General features: G+C 44.5%; 1 protein-coding gene across 4 annotated transcripts in view; it reads left to right on the top strand.

Moving 5' to 3' along the window:
- chd2 (chromodomain helicase DNA binding protein 2) overlaps positions 1-23,592 on the top strand; it is a 125,525-nt gene that overhangs the window by 85,508 nt on the left and 16,425 nt on the right. For all 4 annotated transcript variants that reach the window (XM_059952923.1, XM_059952921.1, XM_059952920.1 and 1 more), the window contains 8 exons: positions 2,888-3,061; positions 6,697-6,875; positions 8,486-8,527; positions 10,761-10,903; positions 12,931-13,069; positions 19,429-19,579; positions 20,929-21,051; positions 22,437-22,568. In XM_059952923.1, coding sequence (XP_059808906.1) covers positions 2,888-3,061; positions 6,697-6,875; positions 8,486-8,527; positions 10,761-10,903; positions 12,931-13,069; positions 19,429-19,579; positions 20,929-21,051; positions 22,437-22,568 — 1,083 coding nt within the window. The remainder of the gene's footprint in view (positions 1-2,887; positions 3,062-6,696; positions 6,876-8,485; positions 8,528-10,760; positions 10,904-12,930; positions 13,070-19,428; positions 19,580-20,928; positions 21,052-22,436; positions 22,569-23,592) is intronic.

Here is a 23,592-nt window from a genome sequence, read left to right as displayed (position 1 = left end):
TGAATCCAAATCTGTAGCAATAGGTGGTTGCTTTTGACCTTCTCCCTAATATGGACACATCCTGGATGCAGGGAAGTGCTAAATGCACACTTCTCATTCATTTGTTGAGAAGGCTGGAATTCTTTGCTCTCTTTCTCATGCACTTAGGAGTCAATAATTAACACAGTCTACATGCTCCTTCCTTCTTTACCTTCCCCTTTCCTCCCTTTACCTGTCCTTTTCTTTTGCCATTCTATTCCCTTCTTACTTCTTCCTCCTTGGTCACCATACACCGACCCCCGCACTGAGGAGGCACTGATGCGTATCAAGTTCAAGTTTAATTGTCAATTCAGCCTTCACGTTGAGAGCTGGATGAAACAGCGTTCCTCCGGGACCAAACCAAGTGGCATGGCCTGAAGATTGATGGTGCATGGGATGTTGTCCTTGAAGCCATATTTCTACACAAGAACAAGCATGGAGCAGTTTCTTATCTCGTACCGGGTCATTCGCAGTTGAAGGCAATCTGGATTGTCTTGCGAGGAGTGATCACTGGAGAGCCGGCCTGTTGGTGCCAGCTCCCAACCCAGCATGGACTCCAGCACACTCTGTTCTCTTCCACGCTGCCTTGGGCACCTGTTCCCCTGGGTGGGTGCAACAGCTGACATCGCGGCACGAGGGCCTGGTCCGCTCAACAACCGGAGGTCTCTGCCGTTGGTCTCACCAATAAACCTGAATATACAGTATTTTGTTTATGGAGTTACAAATCCCAGACTATTTCAGGATGACAGATTTCCCTCCCGTATTTGGTTGTTTATGATCACCTTTACTGAAATCAGTTCTTTATTTGAAATTTGTTTAATTACCTGAATTTAAATTCCCAATTTGGTGCTTCAAACCTGAAATTTCAGATTCTGGATCACCTGCAAAAATCTTTGGACAAACGTTCAGAAACTTGACTGCTGAGGGAAATTGGGGATAAATACACAGGAGACTGCAGATGGCTGAATCTAGAGCAACACCTAATCTGCTGGAGGAAACCAGCGGGTCGAGCTGTATCTGTGAGCTGAAAGGGATTGTCGATGTTTCCTGCATCAGTCCTGAAACGTCCTTTCCTCCCACAGATGCTGGTTGACTCTCTTAAGTTCCTTCAGCAAACTGTGATTGGCGATGAATTTGATTTGTATTATAAGTTGTAAGTTCCCTGCATTTCTGATTCCCTGCAGAGTCTTGACCCAGAACATTGATGGTGCCTTTCCCACCACAGATGCTGCTATCAAATATTGAAAAGCTTAGATAGACTGAATGCGGAGGAGATGTTTCCTGCAGTTTGTGGGGTTGGGGTGCCTAGGACTAGAGGGCACAGCCTCAGAATAAAAAGACCTCTCTTTAGAACAGAGATGAGGAAGAATTTCTTTGGCCAGAGGGTGGTAAATCTGTGGAATTCATTATCACAGTGAAGGCCAAGTCATTTAGTATATTTAAAGCAGAGGTTAAAAGGTCCTTGATTAGTATGGGCATCAAAGATAGGAGAATGGGGTTGAGAGAGATAATAAATCAGCCATGATGGAACAGCGGAGTAGGCTTGATAGGCTGAATGCCCAATTCTGCTCCTAGTCTTTTTCCTTCAGATTCCACGATCTGTAGTCTCTTCTGTCTTGTGGCCCTCAGCGCTGTTGGCACTATCAGCCAACAATTGACTTACGATGAATTTGGAATACAGGTGGCCCCTGTTCTTCGAGCGTTGGCCTTATGACAGCTCGCTTTACAAAAGACCTACTTTAGTACCTGTTTTTGCTAACCAAAGACGATTTTCGCTTTTACGAAAGAAAGATGCCTGCTTTATATGTGTGTTTACCCTGAGAAAGACTTACCAGAACTGTGAAGCCTTGTGCGGACAGTTGTGTGCGCATGTGCGTATGCGTTGATTTTTTTTCTCCAAATCGATTTTGGCTCGCTGTCTTCCCGATTTTGTCAAGTGAAACTACACCGTACATACAATATTTCTACTTTATATAGGTTGTATATTTATCATATCATTCCTGTTATTTTAGGTTTTGTGTTATTTGGTAGGTTATTTTTTTGGGTCTGGGAATGCTCAGAACTTTTTCCCATATAAATTAATGGTAATTGCTTCTTCGCTTTACGACATTTCGATTTACAAACGGTTTCATAGGAACGCTCCTCCTTCGGGTAGCGGGGGAAACCTGTATTCAGAATGCTGTGGCATTACTTCCTTTATCACACACTGAGACACAGGAACCCATGAACACTACTTCATTGGTGGTGATTTGCTCTAATAATTTATTCTTGTAACCTGCAGTAAATATTATTGTCTTGTACTGTACTGCTGCCACAAAATAAATTTCTTGGCATATAAATCTGTTTTGGAGCACAAAGTGTGGTGGGGAGGTATTGGATTTATTTAATTATTTAGAGGTACACCATGGTAACAGGGCGCTATGATAGTATAGTGGTTGGTGTGACACTGCACAGCTCAGGGTGTCAGAGTTTGATCCTGGAGTCCTCTATAAGGAGCCTCTTCAATTCCTCCTTGTGGGATGTGTGTGTTTGCCCCAGATACTCCAGTTTCCTCTCACAGTCTGACGATGTACCGGGTAGGATAATTGCCCTCTGATTCAATTAGGGGTAAATCAGGGTTGACAGGGGTTGCTGTGGCACTACAGCTCGAAGGGCCGGGAGGGCCTACTCCCTGTTGTATTGCTAAAATAAAAATAACATAAGCAAGGTCTTCCACACTGCCCAATTACACCTGTGCAACCAATTAGAGCAACATAGAACAGTACAGCACAGGAGCTTTGGCCCACAGTGTTGTGCTGAAGGACTTTAAACCCACACTGATGCATATTGTGACGTTATCCCCTCTGTGTTCCTTGTGTCGCTCCCTCAGGTGGCTAACTTCACCACAATGGAGGAGAACGAACTGGAAGTGGACGAGAAGCAGACCAAAGAATGGGACGACATCATCCCGGAGGACCAGCGGAAAAAGATCGAAGAGGAGGCGCGGCAGAAGGAACTGGAGGAAATCTACATGCTTCCAAGGAGCAGGAGTTCAACTAAAAAGGTATGGAGCAAGTCCGCTAAGGGTGAGACTGTCAGACATTATGCGTATCCTCTCAAACAATCCAGAGTTTTTCCACAGTGTATAGGCATCAAAGTGTGGAGAATGGGATTGAGAGGGATAGTAAATATACCATGATGGAATAGTGGAGTAGACTCGTCAGTCCAAATGTTTAATTCTGATCCTAAGTCTAATACTATGTGTAACCCCTTGGGTCGCCTCAGGCTCGCTCAGCTTATTCTCATCTAGGGGGAGCAGCCTTCGGCCCCGCCAAACTGGGTAATCAGCTGGTGTGGATGCTGTGTGATGTCCCCACCTCGCCCAAAAACAGACAGTATACCATAAGCGATTAGATGAGTACTATTTATAAAGGTTACTATAACTAAGTGATTAATAACAATACAGTATATATGAAGAGAAAAAATAAAGAAAAGGCGCCAAACTTATCAAAGTCCAAACCACTTCGTGCACAACCGTTGGAGCTCAATTACTGAAGTCTTCTGGCCACCATTCGATCCCCTCCGAACTCCTCGACTCGCAGCTCAGGACCCTCCGAAGTGGTCAACCAAGCACTTCTAGCTTCATCCCCCCTCCTCGGAGTACCTCCCGGCCTCGGACCCCCGCTTGGGGTCCGATCCTCGCCCAGCTTACAGCATTGTGTCCTCTCTCTCTCACCCCCTCGCGCCGATCTCCCCAAAAGCCCGTCAACAAAAGCTTACAGACTCAGAAGAAAGAACATTAATCCCCATTGGAATACCATTCTCGTTATCAGTAAATTTTAACAAACAAGCTTCCAGCGCTCTCTCGCAACAAAGAAACATTCCTGCTTTTAACAAAACAAAGAAACCCTTTCCCAACAGTAACAAAGAAAAAAGAAGAAACCCCCTTTACATATGTTTTTTCTTCCCTTCTTGCTCTCAGGTCTGGAGCTCGCTGGTCTTGGGACAAGGCTGATCATATTGGCCCAATAAGAATTTCTCAGTCAGGCAGTACCTGTGGAGAGAGACACAGTTGATGTTTTGAGACAAAGACTTCTTGTCGTAATCTTCCATTTGTTCTCCTCAGTCTGAAATGCTGGTTGTGCGTCTCCTTCCACAGATGCTGCCTGACCTGCAGTGTGTTCTTCCTCTTAGCGCCTCAAAGTTTAGAACAGCATTGATTGAAGACGGAAAGTTCCAGTTTCTAGTAGCGGGGCCACTTTGTGCTTGGAAAGTTGTGGCACATGGGAACATCTGGGAGAGAGGAACAGTCCTTTCAGTGGAGCTTCCCCTTCCCTCATCCTTCAGAGGGACGTCCTCTTCTAGCTGCAGCTGATACCTAATGAGTGTTCGAACTCTCTCCCTCAGTGGCTAGTGGAGGCAGGCTCTGACACTTCCGAAGACAGAAGTAGATAGATACCTGGTCAGCGAGCCAGGTGTAAGGCCACCAAGACCAGCTGGAAATGTGGGGTTGAGGTTAAAGACAGATCAAATAGTTGATTGATGATTGGTTGGCTGTCGTATCCGGTGGCAATGGAGTTGTGCAGTTCTTCTGTGATGTAAACTGCATGAAAAAAAACCTCTGTGGGAGAGTTTTTAAAGTGGAAAAGACGTTCCACTTTCTTAACCTTGGAAGTCCAGGTCCAGTGGCGTGAGTAATCATTCACTTCCTTGGTTACAGTGGATGACCGTGACTTCTCTGTATCCTGGTATGCTCTCACAGCTTACTTGGGCTCAAGAGATAAAGGATTTACTTGGAGTTTCACTGACCTGTCGTGAGGGGTTATACTTTAGGGTGAGCCTGCTCTTTGTAGCACAGAAGCTGAGGAGGATTTGGGGTGGATAGGCTTAGCCTGTTTCCACTAGTGAATAAGGCTGAAACAAGGCGCACAGGCGTCTGATATGGGGGTTATCCACTTCGGACTGAAATTCCTTTGCACTGGAAATGTTGAGGCTTCAGGATTGTTTATTGTCATTCTTCAGCACGAGTGTAAAGGAGAACGAAATGATTCTCACTCCAGATCCAATGCAGCATAACAAGCATACAGAACATCATAAGAAAAAACAAAAAACCCCACGATAAATATAAATATGAATGCAAACCTATAAAGCACAATTGAAGCCTGATTTATATTTCTGCGTCAAATCTACGCTGTAAGGTGACGTGCACCTTCCCAAAAAGGTAACTCGTGCGTCATGGTTACGCAGACCGCAACAACTCTGATTGGACCGCTTGGTAACATCACATTTCCTCCTACGCATTTCTGGTAGCTGCTTCTCTGCCATGTCTGTAGGGTGTGCGTACACTGATGCTAAATAAATGGTTGGAGACAACGAACCTAATTGTCAAATCTACCTGCTGACGTGTGAAAATATTTGAAATGCATTTCCTCGTCCATGTCTCTCACGAAGAAACTCAACACAGTGGCATAGAAACCCCACCACCAACTAGCGTTTTGGTGGTGAGTTGCAGAGTGACACAGACACAACAACATACGCAGAAGTATAAATCAGACCTACGGTGTAGCCCATACGCAGAAGTATAAATTCAGCCTTTACTGTTACATACATTAGATTGCTTGCATGTACATAGAGTGACGCTGGGTGTTATGTATGTAGAAGTGGGCTGTACAGTGGTTGAGGGTTCCACAGACAATTAGAAGACTGAAGGATTTTTTGATTGTAAACAGGATCAGTTAATTTGGAGATAATGAGGCAGCAGATTGGTTACCGCCCTGAATGGCAGCTCAGAATTGTGGGACTGTACAGCCTCACCCTATGCTGCTGGCTGTGTCCTTTCTATTTTAAACACAAGCCTATTGCTCCCAGATTCTGCTCGCTGGCCTTGCAAGTCAGCTGATAATCAGTCATGCAAGAGATGCAAGACAAGACCCACAGGGTAGAAGAGTAGAATTTGGCCGATCAGCCCATTGTGTCTGCTGTTCCATTCAAACATGACTGATTTTTCTTAACCCCATTCTCTACTCCTCATAACCCTTAACTAATCAACTCCCTTAAATTCACCCAGTTACTTTACAATCCAAATATACCTGAAGACCATAAGACATTGGAGCATAATTAGGCCATTCATCCCATTGTGTCTGCTCTGCCATTCTATCATGTCTGATTTATTATCCTTCTCAACCCCATTCTCCCTGTAGACCTTTGAAACCCTTTCTACTCAAGAGCCTATCAACCTCCACTTTGAATATACCCAGTGGTTTGGCCTCCACAGATTCACCACCCTCTGTTTAATGAAATTCCTTCTCATCTCTGTTTTTAAAGACATCCTTATATTCCTAAACTATGCCTTCAGTTCGTAGACCCACCCACAAAAGAAAACATTCTTTCCACGTTCACTGTATCTAAGCCTTTGAATATTTGATTTCAGTGTCATTAAGAGAAACAATTTGCACCCGCACGGATATTCCCTCCTTTGAAATTAGTACTATGTGATTCCTGATGGAACTGGATCCTGTACCGCTTGACGTTCCTGTGGCTCACTTGTTGTGTGGGCTTACACTTGAGCATCGTTCCCGCAGGGCAGCTTGTGGCCTTGTAAGCTCACCAAGGAGGTGATGACAGCAGGAAGGGCGAGTGGGTGAAAGTGGGAGGAAAATGGAAAGCTGGTGTCCAGCCTAACCTTACCGCCGGTTTCAGGCTCGGGCTCACGGCAGCGATTCGGACGCTGGGTCGCGGCGAAGGCGGCAGCGCTCGTCCGGATCGGAGAGTGAAACAGAGGAGAGCGAAGATGAAGAGAAGCGGCCCAAGCGAAGAGGCCGGCCTCGAACCGTCCGCAGAGACATGGTGGATGGCTTCACCGATGCTGAAATCCGGAGGTAGGTTGCAGTGATTTGACCGTCCTGCCTACAAACCAGCTTGGAGGCACAAGTGACTCCAGGAACTGGAATCTGGAGCAGGAGGAACTCAGAACGCCGAGCAGAATCTGTGGAGGGGGTAGGAATTTCCGACAAGGAATTGAGGTAGGGTTTCAACCCAAAACAACAACAGAAAACAGAAGAGATTCTTCTGCAGGTGCTGGAATCCATAGCAGCACACTCAAAATGCTGGAGGAATTTAGTAGGTCAGGCAGCATCTGTGGAGGGGAATAAAGAGTCAACATTTAGGGCGAGACCCTTCTCCAGGACTGGAATGGAACGGGGAGGAAGGTGGGGGTAGGGGTAGGAGTACAAGCTGGAAGGTGAAGCCAGGTGAAGGGATGTGTGGGGAGAGGGATGAATTGAGAAGCTAAGAGGGGTGGGTAGAAAAAGGACAGGGATTTTCCTTCCCAGTCCTGATGAAAGGTCTCGACCTGAAACATAAACTATTCATTCCTATAGATGCTGCCTAAGCTGCCGAGTCCCACCAACACTCCTAATGTGTTAAACATGAAGTAGTTACTCCTGTCCACCTCACCCTTCTCCCTACACAGCTGTTTCTCGACAAGCTGAGTTCCTCCAGCAGATTGTTTACTCGTTCTTGTGTTTACGTTTCAAAGCCTTGAAGATTTAGAAAGGTTGTGCTTACGTTGCTTGATTTTACTTTGAGACTTCAGAGTTCTACTTGCCTGTCTTCCATCTTGCGGATGCCAAAAACTGTTCCTAACACCAATGGCTGCTCAGCTGTCACCCCTACCTTGCTAACCTGATTTACCTTCTGTTAAACGGTGCTTTCATTTTAAAATTCATACACACGAGAAAATCTGCAGTTGCTGGAAGTCACAAAATGATGGAGGTACTCAGCAAGCCAGGCAGCATTGATGGAAAAGAGTACAGTCAACACTTCGGGCTGTCAACTGTTTACTCTGTTCCATGGATGCTGCCTGGCCTGCTGCGTACCTCCAGCATTTTGTGTGTGTTGCTTACAATTCTTACTCCTGCTTTCAGTCCTTTTCTCCTCCAGTCTCCTCCAGCCCTCTGAGGTGTCACAGCTACTCCATTTATGGTATCTCTGACATTTAGTCTATTTTAGTTCCATTGGCGGGCATGCCTTCAAATGCCAAGGCCTGGATCTCTGCCACATATTTACCTCACTCTCATTAAAATCCTCCTTAAACACTACCTCTCAGCAAACCTTTAATCATCTACTGCAGCTACGCTTTGATTAGTGTCTCACCGGACATTGTTAGGACTCTGTATGAATGCATGTTGTTGTTGTTGAATCCTAAATCAAGCTTCAGGGTGCAAAGTTGCAGGTTGTTGCTTACAGTGTGATAATACTTAGCTTTCACAGTTTTTCCCTTGAAATATGGGAATAAATTACAGTGAATGCAATGCTGTTGGATGAGAATTGGTTGCACAGTAGCGTAGTGGTTAGCATAACGCTTTACCAGCAACACAGGATGAATTCCTACTGCTGGAGTTGCTAGGCAGCCTGGTTTGAAGGCCCAGAAGGCCCTATTCTGTGCAGTATCGCAATAAATAATTAAATTTTTATCATTTTCCTGCAGGTTTATTAAGAGTTACAAGAAGTTTGGTGCTCCTCTTGAAAGGTGAGGTTTCTTTCTGAAGAACCCTGAACCCTTTTAATTCCTCCTCCAAAGTTTTAGCCACATCATTGCCTGACTATTACACTTATTTTCCTTCTGTTTTTGTCCCGGAGACATGCTGACTCTTTGCAGCGGACAAGAATCTCACCAGACCCAGCTGCCCTGCAGCACCAGCAATCTGCTAGAGAAAGCCAGTGTGTCAAGCAGCATCTGTGGACGCTGAAGGATGCATCTACATATTACTTACGCACTTTAAACTTCTGGATCTCCTATCCACTCCACCCAACTGCTTCTACCTTTTCAATATCCCTCCCTTTATTCCGCTTACCACCTTCCTTATCAGATTCGGCGTCAGAAATCTCTTGCGTCTCCGCTAACACCTTTCAGTCTGTGTCCCTACCATGCGGCACGGTACCATAGCGGCTACTTCACTGCCTGCTAGTACCTGCGATTGGGAATCAGTTCCCACCGCTGCATCTAAGGTCTTGGTACGTTCTCCCCATGACCCTGTGGGTTTCCTCCTGGTGCTCTGGTTTCCTCCCACGTTCCTAAAAGATGTACGGGTTTTGCTGAGTGAGTTCTGGGCATGCTTGGTCGGTGCAGGAAGCATGCCCCCTAGCCCGTCTCCCTGACTGTGTTGGTCGTTGATGCACAACAAAACTTTCCACAGGGTGTTTCGATGTACATGTAACATATAGTGCTAGTCTGTAACTTTAAATCTACCTCTGCCACACCGCCCAGCTCCATCCTTCCCCCTCTCCTTTTAATAGATATCACCCACTAGCCACTGTCTCCCAACTCTACCCTGCACCTGGCTCCACCTGCTCTTCAACACCCCTTCCTCACCCGCTTCTACCTATTGTCAGCCTCGCCCCTCCCTCCTCCCCCTTCCCTCTTTGTACCGCCTGTTTCCCCACTATACTCTCAGTCCTGACGCAAGGCCTTGACTTGATATCTCGACCCACCTTCCGCCCCCCCCGTTGATCGTGCTTGGCCTGCTGAGTTCATTGTGCTGAAAATGTTGACTGAGCGATCCATTACAGCCAGTCTTATCGTCATCCTAATGACCGTGAACGTTCAGTCAGGACAGCTGTTTGGCTGAATGTATACTTGCCACTGACTCGACACAGTCTGGGTACAACTTTTCAAAAATGTTGCTTCCTCAGAAACTTTTTTTTGGTTTATCATCGACTGCTTGGAGTTGAACGCAAATATAATTTCTGACTACTTGTAACATGTGGGAATTTGGAGAAACAAGTAATTAACTTTTATTGAATATAATGCATTTAGTTGCATAATGATGCAGATGCTTTACAGTAGTTCAACTAAGCTAAAAATGTCCTGATGATTTTCGTTTGTACTCAGTGCTTGAAGCTTTTCGCTGAAGTGTCCAACGAAATCAGCCAGTATTGATGGATTCCAGTTGTCCTGATACTGTTTTTCCATGACCACGATGTCCTGGTGTAAGCTTTCACTGTGCTCATCATTGACAATGCCAGGAGTTGCAGGAAAGAATTCCAAATAGGAATGCAGAGAATTGAATCTTCAGTTACATGTTTCACTTCATGGTGTTGTGGGCTTGAAGCACGTTGTCAACCCGCTGCACATAGTTTGGTGCTCTGTAGTTGCCAAGAAAATTTTCAGCAACATCCTGGAATGCCTTCCCTGCGATTTTTCCTGCTCCCACTGGAAGCTCTTCGAATTGCCTGTCATTGATGACCTGTTTGTTTTGTGGGTCAACCAAAATGCCTTACTTAATCTTGGCATCAGTTATTCTGACTTGAATTATGAATTGAAATAACAAATATAAGCCTTTTTTTAAAGAAAAAAGTGATGCGTGCTAGAGAAATTTCATGGTGATTTTCATGAACAGCAGCTTAAAATCTATGAATTACACCCAAAAGTATTCAGGAAGCAAAAATCTTTGTGGTCCAGCGGTATTTAGACGTGGATGGTAGTGGTATGGAGGGCTGTGGTCCCAGTTCAGGCTGATGTGAGTAGGCGGTTTAAATGGTTTGGCATGGATTAGATGGGCCAAAGGGCCTGTTTCTGTGCTGTACTTTTCTGTGACTTTAATGTTACTAGCTCTTTGGTCTTTATATCTCAAAAGTGTGTGTTGGTTCCACCAGTTAAGACATTATTGAGGGAGTGATTTGTTTTTTAAAGTGCATTAAAATATATTTGAATGTTTCTTTTGTTAAAAACCAATGAAGATCTCCCTTTTGCTGTGTTCTAGGCTCGAGGGTATAGCACGCGATGCTGAGCTTGTGGACAAGTCCATTGCAGACCTGCAGCGGCTGGGTGAACTCATTCACAACAGCTGTGTGATGGCTCTCAAGGAGTTCGAGGAACAGCTGAAGGAGAATCCAGGCCTCGAGGGTTAGTTCCGGACCCTCGGCCCCTCCTCGCCCATCCCCTGGCCCCACAGATCTAACCTCGCGCCGCTGGTGCTGTGAGGTCTGAGGGACCCTGGTGGGGATCCACCAACTGCAAGGCCGCCATGTTGGCGCAGCAGCCTCACAACTTCAGCGACCCGGGTTCGATCCTGGTCGCTCTTGAGTTCAAACCTGAAATTTGGGTATGTACATGGGTGGGAGGGGTATGGGGGGCCCTGGTCCAGGTACAGGCTGATAGGACTGGGCAGAATAATGGTTTCGCACAAACTGGATATGCTGAAGGACCGTTTCTGCACTGTGGCAATCCTTCACTCAGAAGGTACAGTACAAAGTATGACACTGACAGTGTACTCACACCTCACCCAGATCAGTTGATAGGTCTTGAGTAAACTGAAAGACCAGCTCCACTGCAGCATCGAATCATCATCAAGTGTCTGTTACGCTGCTGTCGTTTAGGGCAGCCATGAAGGCCCTCCATCTCTGTCTGAGCTTAGTCATTTTCTGTATTGTGCCCCAGTTGTGGTTCAGGGTCTTGGTCTTGGCGATGTTCAGGGCTTCCTTCATCGTGCAGTAGCTTCCTCTGGGTTTTCACTACTGTCGGTCAAGTAAGTCCCACTGGAGGCTCGGGAATACTGCTGTTGTTTTGCTGTTTCCATAACAGAATGGTTTTGGATCAGTCAGGATTGCTAGCTCTGAGCTGAACACTCTCCCACCTACCCAAGCTGGAGGGCTGGTGAATTACTCTTTGTCTGGTCTTTACCCTTTGACCTGTTTGGCATGGATGATCTTACTGAGAACCAAAGCAAGAAGCCCTGACCCCAGCCAACGTAGCTCAGTGGGTCTTTGAGACACGCAAGCCAACAAACCTAGCGACAGCGTTACGATCCTCTCAGAGGGTTGCAGCAGAGAGTGGGAGCCGGACAAGGCCATTCATTCCTTCGAGTCTGCTTTGCCATTCCATCCTGGCTGATTTATTATCCCTTTCAATCCAATTCTCCTGCCTTCTCCATGCAACCTTTGATGCCCTCACTAATCAAGAACCCATCAATTCCCACTTTAAATATACCCGATGACTTGGCCTCCACAGGCAATGAATTCCACAGATTCACCACCCTCTGGCTAAAGAAATCCCTCCTCATCTCTGTTCTAAAGAGTTGTCTAAAGAATTGTGTTCAATTCTGGTCACCTCATTATAGTCAGGATGTGGCAGCTATGGAGAGGGTGCAGAGGAGATTTACCAGGATGTTGCCTGGTTTGGAGAACAAGTCATATGAAGCAAGGTTAGCAGAGCTGGGACTTTTCTCTTTGGAGCGTAGAGGTCTACAAGATTATGAGAGGCATAGATAGGGTGGATAGTGAGTACCTGTTTCCCAGGGCACCAGTAGCAAACACCAGAGGGCATATGTACAAAATTAAGGGAGGGAAGTTTAGGGGAGACATCAGGGGTAAGTTTTTTACACAGAGGGTTGTGAGTGCCTGGAATGACATGCCAGGGATGTTGGTGGAGGCCAAAACATTAGGGGTATTTAAGAGCCTCTTGGACAGGCACATGGATGAAAGGAAAATAGGTTATGGGGTAGTGTGGGTTTAGTATTTTTTTCTTAAGGATTATATGGGTCGGTACAACATGGAGGGCTGAAGGACCTGTACTGTGCTGTAATGTTCTATGGTCTGTGTATTCTGAGGCTGTGCCCTGTGATCCTAGGCTCATCTGATGTATCTAGGCCTTTCGGTATTCGATAGATTTCAATGAGATCTCTCCTTCCCCCATTCTGATGGGCCAGAGCCATCAAAAGCTCCTGATATGTTCAGCCTTTCATTTCTATGGATCTCCTCTGGAGCCTCCTGAATGACAGCACATCCTTTCTTAGATAAAGGGTCCAAAACTGCTCACAATATTCTGAACATGGTCTTTCCAGTGCCTTATAAAGTCTCAGCTTTGCAGGGTGAACTCCCACAGTTGTTAATCTGTCAACAGTTCCTCTCACTGTTTCTCCAACTCTCTTTCAGGGAAGGGTCCGGGTAAGAAGAGGGGTCCGACCATCAAGATTTCAGGTGTCCAGGTCAACGTTAAGTCAATTCTGATCCACGAGGATGAATTTGAGGCTCTTCATAAAGCCATTCCCCTTGACCCTGAGGAAAGAAAAAAGTGAGTTAACTAATTAGTGATTGAGTTGGTAATAAATCGAGGCATTTCTTTTTCTGTGAATACATTTCCCATGGTACCACTTTGAATTAGCTGTAAAGTAATTAAGGGAGAATCATCACTGAATAATGTGCATAATGTATTAGCTTGCTGCTGTGTTGAGTAGCTGTCACTTTGAAATGCTGGTAAACTGGTACAACTAGTTTTGTTTAGATTCCAAATGAATTTTCTACAATGTGGTACAATGCTTTTGAGGGGACACTGTAAGACTTTGGACGCGGAAGCAAATTTCTGCAGGTGTACCTGGAGAGTATTCTAACGGGCTGCATCACTGTCGGAGGCGGGGGGGGGGGGGGGGGGTGAGGCTACTGCACGGGCTTGAAGTAAGCTGCAGAGCGTTGTAAATTTAGCCAGTTCCATCACTGGCACAATTCTCCATGGTATCCTTATCTTCAAGGAGTGGTGCCTCCTCCTAAAAAGGCAGCGTGAATCGTTAAAGGACCCCCATTACCCAGGTCCTGCCCTGTTCTCATTGCTACCATCAGGAAGGAGGTACAGAAGCCTGAAGGCACACATTCAACAATTCAGGAACAGCTTCTTCCCCTCTGTCATCTGATTTCTGAATGGACATTGAACCCATGAACACTACTTCACTACTTTATTTCTATTTTTTACACTACGTAACTACTTATTTAATTTAACTATTATGTGTTGTATATATATACACACACACACACACACACACACACACACACACACACACGCTTACTATAATTAACATTTTTACTATGTATTACGTTGTACTAATTCCATAAAGTTAACAAATTTCGTGTCATATGCCGCTGGTATTAAACCTGTTTCTGATAATGATAGATCCAAGCGTGACAGAACTGAAACATGGTCCTGTATTTATTATCCAACAGCAAAGCAAAAACCTGCAGTTGCTGGAAATCTGAAGTAATAAAAAATGCCAGAGATTTGCAGCAGGTCTCGGTAGCATAGTGGTTAAAACAGCGCTTTACAATACCAGCGACCCAGGTTCAATTCCTGCCTCTACCCAATAAATCTGTGGCCATGTGCGCTTCCTCCCACAGTCCAAAGACGTACAGGTTGCTACGTTAATTAGTCATTATAAATTGTCCCATGATTAGGCTATGGTTTTTTTTATATTGAATTTTCAAATGGTTACAGAAGGAAAAAAAATTATCAACACTTCCCCCCTCCCCCCAACATCTCCCTGTAGAAAGAAAAAAAAAGAAAGAATGCCTGGATATTGGAAAATCCCAACATCCTCCATGGAGTTCATAATAGCTTTAGTATATACATTTATTTCTTTCCCCAAATAACCAATAATTTTATCTTCGGAGCTCCTATATATTTAATCCTATCTTTTGTAAATAAGGGCACCAAATTTTCAGAAATATTTTGTATTTATCTCTTAAATTATAAGAAATTTTTTCAAATGGAATGCAGCTAAAAGCTATATCTATTTTCATTTTCTTAATGTATGTTAAAATTCTTTTTCTTTTCACAGGTCCATTAAGCCCATTAACATTAAAACTTAAAAAATTCAGTAAATTAGTCATTATTTTTAACAGGGTTACTCCAGTCTATAGTAATACCTAACTTCTCAACTTTCGTAGTACCTTGGGGAATCTTCTTAAAATTCTCCGTGTTGCTATGTGTCTCCCCCCCCGATTGTCCAGGCAAAGAAAGAAAGATTAAAGAAAAATAGATTATAAAGAAAAAAATAACAAAATACCCCCCTACTAATGTTGTGAATAAAAAAACACACATTACCCCCTTCAGTTGTACGGGTCATGGCAATCGCCATGATTACACACGTGAATCCCGTAGCAATCCATCTGAAGTTCCCTCAGCTCCCCCGTAACATAAAAAAGTATATATAAGAGAAGAAAAAATGGTATCACTACTCTTGATTAATATTTCTCAAATTTTTACCTTTCTCCCCTGTATCATATAATTAAGAATATATTTAAATATTCTTCTGTCCTTAAACATCCATCAACTCCATTCACTGTCCCTGTCTTCATCTTTAATCTGTTTCACTTTTAAATCTTTGGCTATGGTTAGCGAATATTTGGGAGTTCTTGTGCAAATTCTTCCGCATCCCGATAATCAGTAAAAGATCTTTTTCCGTCATCCAAAAAAATTATCAGGGTTGCCGGGTGGCGCAATATAAATTTATAACCCTTTTCCCATAAAACTTTTTGCTAGGTTAAATTCCTTCTTTCTCTTCAAAAGGTCACAACTTATATCAGGATAGAAAAGAACTGTTTTCCCTTCTATCATCAATGGCCTGTTTCTCTTTCTGGCACGTTGGGCAGCCGCCTTCAGGATTTTTTCTTTATCTTGATATCTTAAGCATTTTATCAAGATTAATCATGGGTTTTGATCAACTTGAGGTCTTGATCTTAAGGCTCTGTGAGCCCTTTCAATTTCAATTAACTGGGTTCCTTCTTTCATTTCCAAAATTTCTGGAATCCATTTTTGAAAAAAATTTATTGGATCCTCTCCCTCTATACCTTCTTTAAGTCCAACAATCTTAATATTATTTCGTCTGTTAAGATTTTCAAGTACATCCACTTTTTCCAACAACCGTTTTCTTTCTGATGTCCAGGCAGAAATATTATCTTCCATTTTATTCACTCTATCAATGGTGTCTCCCGTTATTTCTTCCAAGATTTTAATTTTCTTGTCCATTTTGTCCTGTCTTTTCATCATTTTATCAAACATAATCTTCATATTTTAATATATTTTTTATTACTTTTAATGCTTTTAATTCATGCATTATTTGCACCAAAGATTGTTTTATGTCTCCAATATCATCTCCTGTTGCTCTTCTTTGTTTTTCTGCATCTTCGTCTGATTTATCCAGAGAATTTGATTCCACCTCATATTCCCTTTCACTTTCAGTTCCGATCATAGCTGGGATTTGTAGTTTGGGTTGCTCGTGTTTGCGCATGCCCCTTCCTTCACGCGCAATTCCTATTGCTCTTTTTTTTGGAAACGGTTGATGTTGCCGCAGTATCGCCGGAGGTAAAATGCACTTGAGCCCGAGGCCGGCCTTGATTCTTTTCCAACTTGTGTTGTCTTCAAAGTAGTAGTTTTCTTCTGCTTCTGTTTAGGAGACATATCTTAAGACAATCCTGAGTAGTTTATAAGTAATTTTTAAAAAGTATTTACTAACTTTTCTTCACTTAAACATTATTTTACTGTTTTTTTACGGGAGAGCTGGAATTCCACGTCTTGATCCTACGTCATCACGTGACATCCCCCCGATTAGGCTATGGTTAAATTGGGAGTTGCTAGCTGGTACAGCTCGATGGGCCAAAAGGGCCTATTCCGTGTTATAATGCAATAAGTAAATATATAAATAAAATGTTCAGCAAGAAACAGAATTAATGCAATAGATTTGCAAAAAATGAGTTATACTGAAAGGTCATAAATGGTATTACATAGTGGCAGGTCCACACTGTTAATTTGGGCATTGATATATCTTTATTTTTGTTTGGCTGGTGCTGAAGTGGCGTCCGCATTGGACTTCGGGTGGGGAGTGGTCCTAGGTTCGAATCCAGCTGGCTCCTTGCCCACCTTCCATCTGTGCTGGGTTGAGTCTCGTACACCAGACAAAACACAAAAAGAAACAGCAAGGTTGCCGCCCGATGCACCAAAGGCTGCAAGAGGAACTTTACCTTTTTACCTTCAGGTTCATACCTAGTTCGGGAAGGACCTGGGAATTCTATTGTATTTTATGTTGTCCGAAGAACTTTACAGCCAGTGAGATTCTCTTGTAGGAGACACTGCAGCCAAAACTGATACTATTAATCTTGGGGTACTATTCAAGTGATGAGAATAATCCGGTGACCCTTCACTGCAACGTGTGCAGTGACCACCAACCTCAAGTGTGCTTGAGGATCAGTTAGGGATCTGTTCTTGATCCAGTGAGTGCCAAACCTTCCAGTCTGTGAATGTCAAACTTTAAAGGCTTCTAATGGGATGGAAATTCTGGAGGGAAGCCATTGCCTGATAGAACAATAAAGTTATGAATGTTGTCCTGATACTGTTATTGGTCCTAGAACATCATAGAACATAGGCCGACGGGTACTGATATGGCATTGGACTTCGAGGTGAATGGTCCTATGTTCTAGTCCGCCCCGGTTCTTGCATGCTTTCCAACCATGCTGGGTTAAGCATTGAGCTAGCAACTTGGCCTCATAAAAACATTCAAATGTTATGGAAATGGCAACAATGCCAACCGATGTGCCACAAGGTGTGAAAAGGAACAACATTAATATAGGGCAGTGCCACACAGTACAGGCCCAGAATGTTGTGGCAAGTCATTTGCACTGTACCGTAGTAATTTAGTATATTGCACTGCACTGTTACTGCAAAAAATGCAAATGCCATGACGTATATTAGTGATAATAAATCTGATTCTGATGTGGGTTTCTGTTATGGACAGAGAATGTGAAGAGGGCAGGGATAGGAGAATCATGATTAGGAAAAGGAGAAAGGAACAGGAAGCACTGGAGAGACATTATGTAATGATCAATAAATGAACTGTTTGGAATGAAATGACCCAAAACGCTGCTGTGACACTCCACCCCTGCCATTCCCAATACCCCTTGCTCCTACCAGATTTAGAAACTCGCTGTACTGTGCAGAAGTCTTGGGCGCCCTGGCTGTATATATGTGCCTCGGTCCGAATATCACTGTCACATGACTGATTAATTCTGGCCTCAACTCATCTTCTGTTTCTGTTCCTCAATCTATCAAATGTTTCTCCATTTCTTCTTTAAATGCTTCCAATTTCCCAGCTTCCACCACCCACCAGGGCAGAAAACTCAACACAGGTTCACAGCTCTGAGAAATCTCTACATTACGTCAGAACTTCTCAAAATCTACTCTTTGTAATCTCAACAATAAAGACACCTCCCATTCTTCTAACAATACAGGCTCAGATTATTTCAGTTTTCTTGGTAGGACAACCTTGTCTTCTCAACCATTAGCCCGATGAATCTCCTTTATACTGCCTCCAACGTTACTATGTTTTTTACTAGGTAAGGGAAACAAAAGCATACACAATATTCCAGATGAAATTTGTCTAATACGCTGTACAATTTCATAAAACTTCCCTATTTTTAAACTCCTTTGTAATGAGTCTCCAAAAGGATCATAGCCTTGTTGTAGGGTTTGAAGGCTCGTGTGCCTCAAGGATCCAGAGAGCTATGCTAGCTGGAGTTCAGGGCATCGTGCTTTGGCTCTTGGTAGGGTTACCCACGCCAAGCAGTCAAAGGGTAGAGGCCAGACGAAGAGTGCTGCACCAGTCCTCCAGGTTTGGTATTTCAGCTCAGAGCTAACAATTCTGACTGGTGGAGAAAAAATTATTACTAAAAAACAGCAATAAAGTAACCTTCGTTGCTGCCCTAAATGGCAGTGGCATAACAGGCAGTAACTAACTGCTCCTTTGTAATGAAGACTAAAATGCTGTTTGCCTTCATCTCTGTTGTTTGGACCTGCTTGCCGTCTTTTATCTGACTGAAGGACGAGAGCACCTAAATCTCTCTGTGCTTCACTTACCCTCACTTGCAGTCTTCCTCCATTTAGATAACGGGGCGGGCTCATTCCAGCGCCTCCTTTGTCATCGCATCCCATCACAACTGTTAGAGCTGATCGCCCGTGCTCGAGGTTTGCAGAGGGGCAGCTCTGGAGGTGCCAGGGTTCAGAATGAGGCTTATTACCGCTGCCATGTACGATGTGAGATTTGTTGTTTGCAGCAGCAGTAAGGTGCAAAGACAAAATTACCGTGAGTTATATCATAAACCGTGCAAGCTGGAAATGGATAATGAGGTGATGTTCATGGGAGCTCACGGACTGTTCGGAGGGGAAGAAGGCATTCCTGTATCGTTGAGTGTGGTCTTCAGGCTCCTCCCTAATGGTAGTAACCAGAAGAGGACATATCCTGGTCAGTGACCAACACGGTTGTCTGTGGACTCTGAAGACAAAGGCGTTCAGGGTGAATGCTGTCCAGAGCCCCTCAGCCCACAGGGATACAGCTGGATCTTCCATCAGTCGAAGCCCTCCTGATTTACGACAGCACGGTTAGAATAGGGCTCTACAGCGCCCAGCAAGGGGCTGTTACCGTGCAGTATCTCCAAATAAACGTGGGTGGGTTGTAACACTGACACAGAAGGTAGCTCATGTATGGAGTATCCTGCAACTTGAATCGAACCAGTGAGTTGTAGTTCTTTGCAGTCAGTGTACTGTTACCGTGGAGGTCACCTCTGTGTGTTATCTCGTATACGTTCCGTACTTTACACGCTGTTCCTGCTATGTAGGTACCGCTTGCCCTGTCACGCGAAGGCTGTGCACTTCGACACAGATTGGGGTGTGGAGGAGGATTCCAATTTGCTGATAGGGATCTATGAGTGTGGCTATAGCAACTGGGAGCAGATAAAAATGGACCCAGATCTACAGCTTACCAATAAGGTAGGCCATTCCATGTTCCATTCAATAAATCCACATCCAGCGACTTAGGAAGCAAGCCAATTAACTATTTTTTCCTCTGTGATGTTTCCTCCTTTGAGGTAGATTTCTTGGAGAACTCTGTGATGTGTTAGGTTCCTATGCAAAAAGCAATGAAGTCCAGCCCTATTGTGGAGTAATTCTCTCCTGTGTTCCACTAGGGTTTGGGCAGACTGACAAGGGTGGGCTCTTACCTGGAGAGGCTGTGTGGTGTGGAACAGGGTCACACATTGAAAGGGGTACTTGGCCGTCCCAAGTTGTGAAGAAGGGTTTACCCAACATCTAGTGGGAGTGTGAGTTGGAAAGGGAGGTTGCTTACTGCTAAAGACTGAAATATGAAGATGTTCCACTCTCCAGCATCAGCTGCCCCTGTTGACGTGTGTAGTGTCATAAGGAAGGGAAGGGTTGCTCTCCTCCTCCCTTCTCACACTGGTGGCTGGTGGGTGAGATTCCTCTGCTGCCTGGTTCAGGCTTGTCACTCGGGGCCCACACCATTGTTGTCGCACTGTCTTTGCACAAGAGAACAGCTGTGTTCAGAACATGGGAGATTTGCTTATGTGTGTTATGGTGAGTACAAGTGTGTGTGTGTACTGGGTGAGTGAGTGTGTGTGTGTGCTGAGTGCCAATGTGTGTATATTTGAGTACCTGTATATATGTGCTAAATGTTCACAAGTGTGAGTGCCAGTGTGTGCTGAGTGAGTGTGACTGTATGTTTGAGTACTGGATGAGTGCAAGTGTGTGTACTGGGTGAGTTCGGGAGTGTGTGTAAGTGTGTGCTGGGTGAGTATAAGTGTGTGTGTGTGTTGAGTGACTATGAGTGTGTGTATGTGTGAGTGCCAATGTATGTATATGTGAGGGTGAATGCCAGTGTGAGTAAATGCGTGCCGAATGTACACACGTGAGTGCAAGAGTATGTGTGTAAGTGTGTACAAGTGAATTGCATGTATGTGTGCATGCACACCACCGTGTTTGAAGGGCTAAATCCCACTACATCAGTGGTTTCATACCAGGAAATGTCATTCAGTGTTGACTACTGGTTTAGTCTCTTAGAAAAACGCATCAAAGAACATTGGATGTTTGAAACCTAGTGTAGTCCCCTGTTATTTTACCATTGACATCTCGGTACATTTGCCAGGAGGCTAACACTGAAACCAGACATTGAGGAATCGAAGTGGTGTCTCAAAAGCTGTAGGCATCTAGTTAAAATGCTGTGAGCTCAGAGCATGAAACACGTTGTATTAAGGAAGTTCCATGCGCTGTTTAATTTTGCTGCACGCTGTATTTTGACCATTGGCGCTATCTTCCCCCTTCAGATTCTCCCGGATGATCCCGATCGGAAGCCACAGGCCAAGCACCTCCAGTCACGAGCCGACTACCTAATCAGGCTGCTGAAGAAGGACATGGTCAAGAAGGCTGGGCTGAAGCAGGAAGAGGAGGTCAGTTTTAAGAGAGTTTCCAGTGAGACCTGGGGTAGGAGAGGCAGAAAGCAGAGCCAGACAGAGAGAAGGGAAAAAAATGGAAATCAGGAGGTTGGTTAGACGGGACGATGTAATGAAATCAATGGACTCTTGGAATCCAGGAGGAGGACTGGGCAAGAAAGGTGAACGATTTATTCGTCACATGTCCAGGAAACCCACGCAGTCATGGGGCCAGTGTACAAACAATGGTGGGAATGAATACCCAATCTTACAGCTGGCACGGTAAAGTTTTATGCTAAACGCTGCTCAAAGATGTGCAGCTGAGGACAGAATCAGGTTTATTATCACTAACGTACGTTGTGAAATCTGTTTTGTGGCAGCAGTACAGTGCAAGACATAAAATATTATTCTAAATTAGAATAAATGGACAGAGTGAGCAGAGGGGGAATAGTGAGGCAGTTTGTTTATTTATCGAGATACAGCGGGAATAGACCCTTCTGGCCCTTCAAGCTGTACTGCCCAGCAATCCCCCAATTTAACCCCAGCCAGATCATGGGACAATTTGCAATGACTAATTAACCTACCAACTGGTACATCTCCGGATTATGGGAGGAAACCAGAGCACCCGGAGGAAACCCAACACGGTCATGGGGAGAATGTACAAACTTGTGGACAGTGGTGGGAATTGAACCGGGATCACTGGTACTGTTCTACGCTACTGTTCATGAACCATTAGAAATCTGACGGCAGAGGCGGAGAAGCTGTTCCTAAAATACTGAGTATGGGTCTTTGGACTCCTGTATGTCCTCCCCAATGGTAGCAATGAGAAGAGGCCATCCTGGATGGTGAGGAATGAGTTACAACGTTGATTAACATACACAAAATGCTGAAGGAACTCAGTCAGGCAGCATCTATGGAAAGCAATAAACGTTTGACAATTTGGGCCAATACCCTTCATCAGGACTGGAAAGAAAGGGCAGAAGTTAGAATTAATATGAGGACAGGAGGGGAGGGAGTACAAGCTGGCAGGCAGTAGGTGGGTGATTATCTTTTCCACCTATACCACGCAGCTTCTCCCTTCATTCCCTTGCCCCAGCCACCTTCCCCCTCACCTGGTCTCACCTATCACCTGCCAGCTTATACTCTTTCCCCTCCCCCCACCTTATTCTGGCTTCTTCCCCCTTACTTTCCAGTCTTCTCAATCGTACTCCATAAGGTGGACCTCTTCAACAAGAATCATGAGACGTTGTCTGCCTTTTCCCAAGTTCCTCCTGTTTGCGACACAGCGGTGGGTTCAGTTGTGTTGGGCGTCCATCTCCTACACTTGCGTTGGCAGGCAGTGAGCGAGGCTGATGTGGAACCTTGGCACCTTTGTTAACCAGCACCATCTTTGTGTTGAATAGTCTAAACCAAAGAAGCGGAAACCGCGAGTGAAGAAGGAGAACAAGGCACCCAGACTGAAGGATGAGAGTGGTAACGACATCTCCTCCCCTCGCCTATCTGACAATGCTTCCGAGGAGGATGGTGAGCTAAAGGTGAGTGGTGGGCCTTCCCTGCTTCAATCCAGCTTTCTTTTCAAGTTGGTACTGCTGGCCACTTTCACCCACACTGGGGAACAGCTTTCCCTTCCTCTTTCATGAATTAAATTTACAACAAAACCTATTTCAGTTCAATCCTGCCATTGCCCGCGTCTGATTACTACGGATTTCCTCTCTGCGTTTGCGTTAGGTCAATGTTTCTGTTGCCTTTGTTTGAGTGAAAGCATTGAAAGGATGCTGCCTGGACTAGAGTGAATGTCTAATGAGGATAGCTTAAGTGAGCTAGGACTTTTTTTTTGCAAAAGAGGATGAGAGGAGACCTGATAGAGAAGATCAAGATGATAAGGATTATAGATAAAATGGACAGTCAAAGCTTTTATCCCAGGGTGGAAATAGCTGATTACAAGAGGGCATAATTTTAAGCTGAATGGAGGAAAGTATAGGGATTGTCAGAGGTGTTTCTTTTACACCGAGAGTAGTAGATGCATGGAATGTGCTACCAGGGGTGATGATAGAGACAGATACATTAGGGACATTTAGGAAACTCTTGGATTGGCACATGGATGAAAGAAAAATAGAGGGCAATGTGGAAAGGAAGAGTTAGATTGATCTTAGAGTAGGTTAAAAGGTCAGCACAACATTGTGGGCTGAAGGGCCTATATTGTGTTGTTCTATGTTCTAGATGCCTCATTGCAATTAGATGGGTGTTTAGTGAAACCACACCAGGAATACTGTCTCCTAGGTAAGGGGAGGTTTACTAGTGACAGAGGAAGTGGGATATAGATTCTCCTGACTTACCTGGGGATTAGAGAGGTAGGGGATGTTGAGTTGTGATTAGCACATTGGGTCTTTATAAGAAAGACAGAATTCTTCCTGGGTTTCACAGGGACATTTCACATGGTGACATTTCCCCCGACCAGGATGTTGAGCTTCAGGTGTTGCAGCCTCATGAGAAGGGGTTGGCCTTTGGGACTGAGATTAGAACTTCCTTCACCCTGAAGTAGCACATCTTTTGGAATTC

This window comes from Hypanus sabinus, chromosome 28 (genome assembly GCF_030144855.1).
Source record: "Hypanus sabinus isolate sHypSab1 chromosome 28, sHypSab1.hap1, whole genome shotgun sequence".
Lineage (NCBI taxonomy): Eukaryota > Metazoa > Chordata > Chondrichthyes > Myliobatiformes > Dasyatidae > Hypanus > Hypanus sabinus.
This window is presented reverse-complemented; position numbering and strand designations above follow the sequence as displayed.